This window comes from Mustelus asterias, unplaced genomic scaffold (assembly GCF_964213995.1).
Source record: "Mustelus asterias unplaced genomic scaffold, sMusAst1.hap1.1 HAP1_SCAFFOLD_2483, whole genome shotgun sequence".
Taxonomy (NCBI): Eukaryota; Metazoa; Chordata; class Chondrichthyes; order Carcharhiniformes; family Triakidae; genus Mustelus; species Mustelus asterias.
This window is the reverse complement of record NW_027592428.1, coordinates 39,663-50,000: the sequence shown is the minus strand read 5'-3', so window position 1 is coordinate 50,000 and position 10,338 is coordinate 39,663. Positions and strand designations below refer to the sequence as shown.

At 51.1% G+C, this 10,338-nt stretch overlaps 1 protein-coding gene across 1 annotated transcript in view; it reads left to right on the top strand.

The window, feature by feature from the left end:
- LOC144489738 (TNF receptor-associated factor 2-like) overlaps positions 1-9,665 on the top strand; it is a gene marked incomplete at its 5' end in the record, with an annotated part of 14,140 nt that extends 4,475 nt beyond the window's left edge. The window contains 5 exons of the mRNA XM_078207593.1: positions 1,347-1,418; positions 4,001-4,330; positions 6,448-6,625; positions 8,403-8,551; positions 9,450-9,665. Of these exons, the coding sequence (XP_078063719.1) occupies positions 1,347-1,418; positions 4,001-4,330; positions 6,448-6,625; positions 8,403-8,551; positions 9,450-9,665 (945 nt within the window). The remainder of the gene's footprint in view (positions 1-1,346; positions 1,419-4,000; positions 4,331-6,447; positions 6,626-8,402; positions 8,552-9,449) is intronic.
- Between the last annotated feature and the right edge of the window lie 673 nt (positions 9,666-10,338).

Sequence of the window (10,338 nt, the reverse complement as noted above, 5' to 3'; positions counted from 1 at the left end):
TTTAGCACGGCCAATGCACCTAACCAGCACATCTTTCGGACTGTGAGAGGAATCCGGAGCACCCGGAGGAAACCCACGCAGACATGGGAAGAATGCACAGACTCCACACAGACAGTGACCCAAGCCGGGAATCGAACCCGGGTCCCTGGCGCTGTGAGGCAGCAGTGAACCCGGGTCCCTGGCGCTGGGAGGGAGCAGTGAACCCGGGTCCCTGGCGCTGTGAGGCAGCAGTGAACCCGGGTCCCTGGCGCTGTGAGGCAGCAGTGAACCTGGGTCCCTGGCGCTGTGAGGCAGCAGTGAACCCGGGTCCCTGGCGCTGTGAGGCAGCAGTGAACCCGGGTCCCTGGCGCTGTGAGGCAGCAGTGAACCCGGGTCCCTGGCGCTGTGAGGCAGCAGTGAACCCGGGTCCCTGGCGCTGTGAGGCAGCAGTGAACCCGGGTCCCTGGCGCTGTGAGGCAGCAGTGAACCCGGGTCCCTGGCGCTGTGAGGCAGCAGTGAACCCGGGTCCCTGGCGCTGTGAGGCAGCAGTGAACCCGGGTCCCTGGCGCTGTGAGGCAGCAGTGCTAACCACTGTGCTACCGTGCTGCCCATAAAAGTTTTTTATTTGAACAATTACAACAGGACTTAGACTTTCCTCGCTAGCTTTCATTTCTTTCCTCACCTGCCAAAATAAACAGTTAAGAGTCAGTGTTCCAAATTTCCTCTCCGGGATTTGGGATACACTCACAGCTAACAACAGTCGGGTTCTTAACAATAGCCCAGTGGCAATCGAATCATAGAATCCCTACGGTGCAGAAGGAGGCCATTCAGCCCATCAAGCTTGCACCAAAAATAATCCCACCCAGACCCTATACCCACTGCTAGTCCCTCTGACACTAAGGGACAATTTAGCATGGCCAATCCACCTAACCCGCACATCTTTGGACATTAAGGGGCAATTTAGCATAGCCAATCCACTTAACCTTTGGACTGTGGGAGGGAACCGGAGCAACTGGAGGAAACCCTCGCAGACACGGGGAGAATGTGCAGACTCCACACAGACAGTGACCCAAGCCGGGAATCAAACCCGGGTCCCTGGCGCTGTGGGGCAGCAGTGCTAACCACTGTGCCACCTGCCACCCCTGTGGTACAGTGGTTAGCACCATCTGGAGTTGGAAAGGAACACGGGGGCGAGATCGCTGGGTTCATGACTCTGCCTGCACCGGGGGTGGGGTGGGGGTGGGGGGGTCTCTGCTGTGGACGGTCGACAGGTGGAGGGTGAGGGGCAGAAAGATCATGTGCTTGGGTTTGCGGTCCTTTATCTGAATTCCAATTTGTGATCGCAGACTTGGTTCTTGTTGTTACAGGAGAAGCACAAGGCAGCTTGCCAGCAGAAGCAACTAAAATGCCCCTTCAGTGTGGTCGGCTGCACCGAGGTGGTGAGTCCTGCAACGGGCTAACGGTGCGAGGCCGGGTGCGAGCGCAGGTCAACGCGGGGTGGCAGGGAGGAAGGCAAGAAGGCGCATGCATGTAGCACCTCGCACAACCATCGAGATTTCCCACCCAGTGAGGTGCTTCCCTGAAGCACGGTCACTGTGGCTGCGTCGGAAATCCGGCGGCCAATTTGCGCACAGGTAGATCCCACAGACAGCGATGTTGATGTTGGCTGAGGGAGCAACGTTGGCACCAGGACGCCAGCGGGAAGGAGCTTTGCTCTTCCTCGAAGCACTGCCATGTGTCCTTTTAGGTACAGAGTTAGCACACTTTATAGTTAACGGGGCTCCCGTCACAAGGAATATGGGTTCAACCCAGGGGACATTAAACTGTGCCCCCCCGGCTGTGGTAGAGTCATACACCGAAATTTTGCCGCCCTGCCCGCCACAGATTCGGAGCGGGCGAGGGGGCAGACAGTGGAAATGTCCGCTGACCTCAGGCGGGAATTTCCTGTCTAGCTCGAGCGAGGCCATAAAATCCCACCCATAGAGTTTTACAGCAGAGAAAGAGGCCCTTCGGCCCATCCTGTAAGCCCGGCCATCAAGCCCCTATCCATTTTAATCCCATTATCCAGCACTTGCTCCATAGCCTTGTATGCTGTGGTGTTTCAAGTGCCCATCTAAATGCTTCTTAAATGTTGCCAGGGCTGGAAATGTGTAGCTGTGAGGAGAGATTGGAGAGGTTGGGGTTATTTTCCTTGGAACAAAGAAGGCTGAGAGGTAACCTGACAGAGATGTTCAAAATTCTGAGAGGAAGAGACAATGTGGACAGGATAAAATTGATTCCCTTGGTGGAGAATTCTAGATGTGGAGATGCCGGCGTTGGACTGGGGTAAACACAGTAAGAAGTCTCACAACACCAGGTTAAAGTCCAAATACACCTGTTGGACTTTAACCTGGTGTTTTGAGACTTCTTACGGAGAATTCTAGAACCAGGGGACATAGATTTAAGATGATTGGCAGCAGAAGGGACATGAGGAAGATGTTTTTTACGCAGAGGGTGGTGGGTGTCTGGAATTCACTGCCCAAGTTGGTGGTGGAGGCAGAGACCCTAAACCCTTTTTAAAAAGTTCCTGGATCTGCACCTTAAGCCACAGGGCTATGGGCCAGTAGCTGTGATTAGAAAGAGTACCTGTGTATCTTGGGTCGGTATGGACCTGATGGATCGAATGGCCTGCTTCTGTGTGGTATCATTTCTCTGGTTCTATCCCCCACTGTGTTATCATAGCCCCATAATAGAGGGAGGTGATGGCCTAGTGGCATAATCACTAGATTATTAATCCAGAAACACAGCTCATGTTCTGGGGACCCGGGTTCGAATCCCGCCACGGCAGCTGGTGGAACTTGAATTCAATAAAAAATATCTGGAATTAAGAATCTACTGATGACCTTGAAACCATTGTCGATTGTCGGAAAAACCCATCTGGTTCACTCATGTCCTTTAGGGAAGGAAATCTGCCGTCCTTACCTGGTCTGGCCTACATGTGACTCCAGAGCCACAGCAATGTGGTTGACTCTCAACTGCACAAAAAGGACTGGAGTATAAAAGTAGAGAAATGTTGCTGCAATTGTACAGGGTGTTGGTGAGACCACATCTGGAGCTGGTGAGGCCACATCTGGAGCTGGTGAGGCCACATCTGGAGTATTGTGTCCAGTTTTGGTCTCCTTATTTGAGGAAGGATGTTGCAGCATCGGAGACAGTTCAGAGGGGGTTCACCAGACTGATCCCGGGGATGAACGGGTTGACGTATGAGGAGAGATTAAACAGTTTGGGTTTGTACTCGCTGGAGTTTAGAAGAATGAGAGGGGATCTGATCGAGGGATATAAAAGGGATTGATAGAGTAAATGTGGACCAAATGTTTCCCCTGTGGGACAATCGAGAACAAGAGGTCACAGGTACAGGCTGAGAGGCGGTAGATTTAACACTGAGATGAGGAGGAACTACTTCTCACAGAGGGGGGTGAATTTGTGGAACTCGCTGCCCCATCGCGCGGTGCAGTCTGAATCAATGAATGGTTTCAAGAAGGAGGTAGATATATTTCTGATTAAAAAAGGGATACGGGGAGATGGGGAACTTTGATTTGACTTATTATTGTCACATGTATCGGGATACAGTGAAAAGTATTGTTTCTTGCGCGCTATACAAAGCATACTGTTCATAGAGAAGGAAAGGAGAGAGTGCAGAATGTAGTGTTACAGTAGGGTGTAGAGAAAGATCAACTTAATGCGAGGTAGGTCCATTCAAAAGTCTGACAGCAGCAGGGAAGAAGCTGTTCTTGAGTCGGTCGGTACATAACCTCAGACTTTTGTATCTTTTTCCCGATGGAAGAAGGTGGAAGAGAGAATGTCCGGGTTGTGTGGGGTCCTTGATTATGCTGGCTGCTTTCCCGAGGCAGCGGGAAGTGTAGACAGAGTCAATGGATGGGACCAGGGAGAGATCAGCCATGATGTGATTGGATGGCGGAGCAGGCCTGACTGGATTGCTGACTTTTGCTCCTAATTCCTGTGTTCCGCTGTGTCTTTACAGATGTCCAGCCACAAGGTCCATGAACATAAGCAAGCCTGCCTGCAGCATCACCTGGACTGCGTGCTGGGGTGTCTGCGGGGCCTGGTAAAACAAGCTTGTGTGTCAAGCGAAGGCCTGGCGGAGACGGGCGAGGGGAAGGTGTCCCAGGGGGATGGGGGCAAGGTCTCACGGGGAGACGGGACAGTGGAGGAGCTGAGGGCGAAAGTCCAGACCTTCGAGAACATTGTCACAGTGCTAAACCGTGAAGTGGGGGAGACGCTGAACACCGTGCTGGCGCAGGGGAGGTCGCTGAAGGAGCAGGAGGAGGTCACAGCACAGCTGAAGAGCAAGGTAAATATTTATTCGGGGCAGGGGCTGCCAAACAAACACCGCGGTGTGGCGGACTCCATTTTATTCATGTCAGCCATCTTGTGAGCGGTAAAAATGTAAGGGGGCATATTTTAATATGATGCAGCAGCCAGGAGGCCATTCGGTCCATCGTGTGCCTGTACTAGCTCTTTAGCATCCTTAAGTAGCCCACTCACCCTCCCCGTCTCTCTGTCCCCAAAACCCAGCATTCCTTCCCTGTTTGCTGCCTGAAGGCGGCAACTCAGGTGGACAAGGTGGTCAGGAAGGTGTATGGCATGCTGGCCTTCATCGATCGGGGTGTTGAGTATAGGAATTGGAAAATCATGCTGCAGCTGTATAAGACTTTGGTTAGGCCGCATTTGGAGCAGTGTGTACAATTCTGGTCGCCACACTACTGGAAGGATGTTGAATATTGGAAAGGGTGCAGAAGAGATTTACCAGGATGTTGCCTGGTTTGGAGGATATGGACTATGAAGAAAGGTTGAACAAACTTGGATTGTTTTCATTGGAGCGTCGGAGGATGAGGGGGGACCTGATAGAGGGTTACAAGATTATGACAGGCTTGGATAGAGTGGATAGTCAGAGTCTTTTTCCCAGGGTCGAAGGGTCATTTACTCGGGGGTACAGGTTGAGAGTGAGAGGGGGAAAGTTTAAAAGAGATGTAAGGGGCAGGTTTTTCACGCAGAGGGTGGTGAATGCCTGGATCGCGCTGCCAGAGGAGGTGGTAGAAGTAGATTCTATAACAATCTTCAAGAGGCATCTGGATAGATCCATGAATAGGCAGCGAATAGAGGGATCTGGACCAGGTAGAGGCAAGAAAATATTAGATTCGAGAGGCATCTGTATCAGCACAGACTTGGTGGGCTGAAGGGCCTCTTCCTGTGCTGTGCTCTTCTAAGTCTGATGTGGTGCATTAGAAATCATAGAAACCCTACAGTACAGAAAGAGGCCATTTGGCCCATCGAGTCTGCACCGACCACAATCCCACCCAGGCCCTAGCCCCATATCCCTACATATTTACCCACTAATCCCTCTAACCTATGAATCCCAGGACACTAAGGGGCAATTTTTGGCATGGCCAATCAACCTAACCCGCACATCTTTGGACTGTGGGAGGAAACCGGAGCACCCGGAGGAAACCCACGCAGACACGAGGAGAATGTGCAAACTCCACACAGACAGTGACCCGAGCCGGGAATCGAACCCAGGTCCCTGGAGCTGTGAAGCAGCAGTGCTAACCACTGTGCTACCATGCCGCATCTTGGTAGTGAGGGGATAATGGGGACCACCTCTTCCTTGGACAGAGGAACCAAGAGGTCGGGATGGGCGGGCGGTGGGGAGCGGTCGGAACTTATAAAATTCTAACAGGGTAGATTCAGAAAGAATCTTCCCGATGGTGGGGGAAGTCCAGAACTCGGGGTCATAGTTTGAGGATAAGGGGTAAGCCTTTTAGAACTGAGGTGAGGAGAAATTTCTTCACCCAGAGGGTGGTGAATGTGTGGAATTCACTCCCACAGAAAGTAGTTGAACAAAAAACAAAGAAAATTACTGCACAGGAACAGGTCCTTCGGCCCTCCAAGCCTGCACCGACCATGCTGCCCGACTGAACTAAAACCCCCTACCCTTCTGGGGACCGTATCCCTCTATTCCCATCCTATTCATGTATTTGTCCGGACGCTCCTTAAAAGTCACTACCGTATCCGCTTCCACTCCCTCCCCCGGCAACGAGTTCCAGACACCCACCACCCTCTGTGTAAAAACTCTGCCTCGTACATCTCCTTTAAACCTTGCCCCTCGCACCTTAAACCTGTGCCCCCTAGTAACTGACTCTTCCACCCTGGGAAAAAGCTTCTGACTGTCAAATAGGCCAAAACATTGTGTGATTTCAGGAATAAATTAGATTTCGCTCTTGGGGCTAAAGGGATCGAGGGATATGGGGGGGATCAGGATATTGAATTCAATGATCAGCCATGATCAGAATGAATGGTGGAGCAGGCTGGAAGGGCCGAATGGCCTCCTCCTGCTTGTCGTTTCCATGGCAATCGGCTGTGATGGTAAAATTCTGACACCTCCTCACTGCGACCTCTTTACTTCCCCAGATACAGCAACATGAGAACTCGATCTGCCTCAAGGACTTGGCCATCGCTGATCTCCAGCTGCGTCTTGAAATCCTGGAGCACACCTCGTACGACGGCACGCTTGTCTGGCGTATCGCCGACTTCACTCGCAAGATTCAGGACGCCGTCGACGGACGGGTTCCCTCCATCTTCTCCCCGCGTAAGTCCTCGCGAGCAGTTCACCAGACCGATTCCTGGGAGGGTGGGAACTCTCCGACCAGGAGGGAGGGGATGAGGAGACTGGGCCTGGAGTTTCGGAGAATGAGAGGTGATCTCACTGAAGAGTACAAAACTCCTACAGTGCTTGACAGGGTAGACGCAGGAGCGATGTTTCCCACCACCCACCAACTGTGGGCATGGAAGGGGGAGGTGGGGTTTGAGAACCAATCTCAGGACACGTGGTCTGCCATTTAAGATTGAGATGAGGAGGAGTTTCTTCACAAGGCCCAGCCATCTTCAACTGCTTCATCAATGACCTTCCCTCCATCATAAGGTCAGAGTGGGAATGTCCGCCGATGACAGCACAATATTCAGCACCATTCGCGACTCCTCAGATACTGAGAAAAGTACAAAGATGTGCAGGTTAGGGTGGATTGGCCGTGGTAAAGTGCCCCTTAGTGTAAGTGAGGTAAATATGTAGGATTACAGGGATAAGACTTGGATGAGATTGTTATCAGTACAAACCCGATGGACCGAATGGCCTCTTTCTGCACTACAGGGATTCTGTGATTCCTTTAGCGTGATACCATTTATTTCACATTGTCTCTCCATGCTCTTCCTATCAAAATGCATCAGCTCACACTTCTCCAAATTGAACTTCATCTGCCACTGATCTGCCCACTCCACCAACTTGTCTATGTCCTTTTTGAAGTTTTACGCTGCCTTCTTTTTGGCCGGAATGCCTAACACCCTTTCACTTTCAATCAACAAGCTTTCTTCTCTCTCCATGGGGCAATGTCCTGCGCTATGAACCCTTCGCTCAGTTCCTCAATGTTCGGGACCAGACCAGAAACTCCGAGGTATTTTATGAAGTTCGCCTACACCCTAACTTTTACATTTGATTTTGGCATTAGGGTCAGTGTAAGGTGTTTCACTCCAGGTATGATTCCAGTGAGCCACTAGGAAGCTTTTATCAAAACAAACTTTATTTAAGAACAAAAAGAATTCATATAAGTTTTACCAATTAAAATACTTAAACTTGACAAAGTACAATTCTTATCAGTTAGCTATCTCTGTTGTTCCAATTTAGCAATATTCCCCACACAGATATAAATCCCTTCTTTAGAACCATTTATCAGAGAAAACCAAATATGCTCACGTGGCTGCTAGATTTCCAGCCTTTTAACACCTCTGGAGAGTGATCCACACAGGCACTTGTCTTCAAATTTTCCTGCAGCAACTTCCAGAGAAAGCTCCACCTCCAGACAGTAGAATCACAGAGAAAGAGATTTATTTCTTGGCAAATTCCAGTCTCCACTTCAGACAGAGCAAGGGATAGAAGAAAGCAACCTCTCGCTACAGATCCCAAAAGCAGACTGCCTTGCCTTCTCTGTCAAAGCCTAACTGTACCCAGTCATATCATCTTACCTGTAATCAAACCAAATCAAGCCCTACTCTGCAAAATCCCAGGGGAAAACTCACAATAACAGAACCTTCAGATTAAAATGATCAATTATGCTGCTGCGGCAACAACACGGTGCTGCTGTAGACAGGTAGAATGGTTCCAATAATAAAAGCAAACTGCAAAACAAAACCTGCACAAATAAACATGAAAAAATATCTTTCTTAAAGGCATGTAATCATCACAAAACAAAAAGGGTCAAAGTGTAATGATGGGTCAATTAGGCCAAAGGTATTAAGCTTCCTATTGGTGCAACAGTGTATCTGAGTGTAACTCTGGATGGAGTATTTACTGCTCATCTTTCTCCCCCTTCAAGCATTCTTCACATCTCACAGTGGATACATGCTCTGCTTGCGGCTGTACTTGAATGGTGATGGAGTGGGAGCAAACACCCACCTCTCCCTCTTCCTGGTCATAATGAAGGGGAAATACGATGCCATTCTGGAGTGGCCATTCAGCAAGAAGGTAATCAACCCAACTCGACAATACAATAAGTCTCAATGTGTGGAGTCTGCACATTCTCCGCGTGTCTGCGTGGGTTTCCTCCGGGTGCTCCGGTTTCCTCCCACAGTCCAAAGATGTGTAGGTTAGGGTGGATTGGCTGTGCTAAATTGTCCCTTAGTGTCCAAAGATGTGTGTGTTAGAATAATTAGCTCTGGGAAATGTGTGGGGTTACGGGGATAGGACAGGGGAGAGGCCCTGGATGAGAAACTCTGCCTGGGAGTCAGTGTGGACTCGATGGGGTCACAGTCTCAAGACACAGACTGAGATAAGGAGAAATTCCTTCACTCGGAGGGTTTGGAAATCCCCCCCCCCAGAGAAAGCTGCAAGGCCAAGTCACATGGAAATAGATAGATTTTGAGACTCTAAAGGTGTCAAGGGACATGGAGAGAGTGCGGGGGTCTGGGGTTGAGGATCAGCCATGATCACGTTGAATGACAGAGCAGGCTGGAAGGACCGAATGGCCTCCTCCTGCTCCTAGTTTCTGACGTGGGTCACTGGTTAGCAATGGCTTCTGTGGCCCATGATCTAACTCGTGACGAGCCTCGCTCCCCCATCACCGCGTTGTCAGCTGACTCCCCGTCTGGCAACACCTCGACCTCAAAATGTACATCCTGGTCTCCAACGCCTCGCTCCCGAATCTCCCCTTCCCTCCATGAACCTTCCAGATATCCGCGCTCCTCCAATGCCAGCCTCGCGGTCATGGCCCATTTTGATCGCCCCCACCCCTGAAGGGGCAACTATCTTCCGAGAAAGTACCCAGGTGGGTGGGGGGGTCAGGGAGGGAGAGTTTTAAAAATTCAGAGATTTTCTGTCGAGAGAGCAAACGGGATGACCTCTCTTTTCTCCCTTTGACCCCCAGGTGACCTTTCGACTGCTGGATCAGGGTGACAGACGTCACGACGTGGTGTCGGCCTTCAAGCCGGACGTAAACTCCGCCTCCTTCCGCAGGCCCGCCCATGCCATGAACGTCGCCAGCGGCTGCCCAGAGTTCTTCCCCCTCACCCAACTGCGCGCCAACTGGCGCAGTCACGTCTCCGACGATGTCGTGTTCGTCAAAGCCACCGTGGACCCCTGAGCAGGGCAGGGGTGTGGGGCGGGAGGGGGGGGGAAGAGAAGACGGGTTACCACGGAGACCCAACGGCGGGCAGGATGGGGTGCTGCGGTTTTAAGCTTCGCCACGGCCAGGGGGTCGGTCCCTGTCCAGCCGCAGGCAGCTATAGTGCGAGGGGTTAAAGACACAATGGCGACCTCCTGTGGCCCTAACCCCAGTGCCTCTGTAACTTTGAGAACCTCCAACTCTCGATGACGGAGCTCAGAGTCATAGAGGTTTACAGCAGGGAAACAGGCCCTTCGGCCCAACTTGTCCATGCTGCCCTTTTTAACCACTAAGCTAGTCCCAGCTGCCCTTGTTTGGCCCATATCCCTCTATACCCATCTTACCCATGTAACTGTCCAAATGCTTTTTAAATTGTACCCACCTCTACTACTACCTCTGGCAGCTTGTTCCAGATACTCACCACCCTCTGTGTGAAAGAATTGCCCCTCTGGACCCTTTTGTATCTCTTCCCCCTCACCTTCAACCTATGCCCTCTAGTTTTAGACACCCCTACCTTTGGGAAAAGATGTTGACTATCTAGCTGATCTATGCCCCTCATAAGACCATAAGACATAGGAGCAGAATTAGGCTACTCGGCCCATCGAGTCTGCTCCGCCATTCAATCATGGCTGATACTTTTCTCATCCCCATT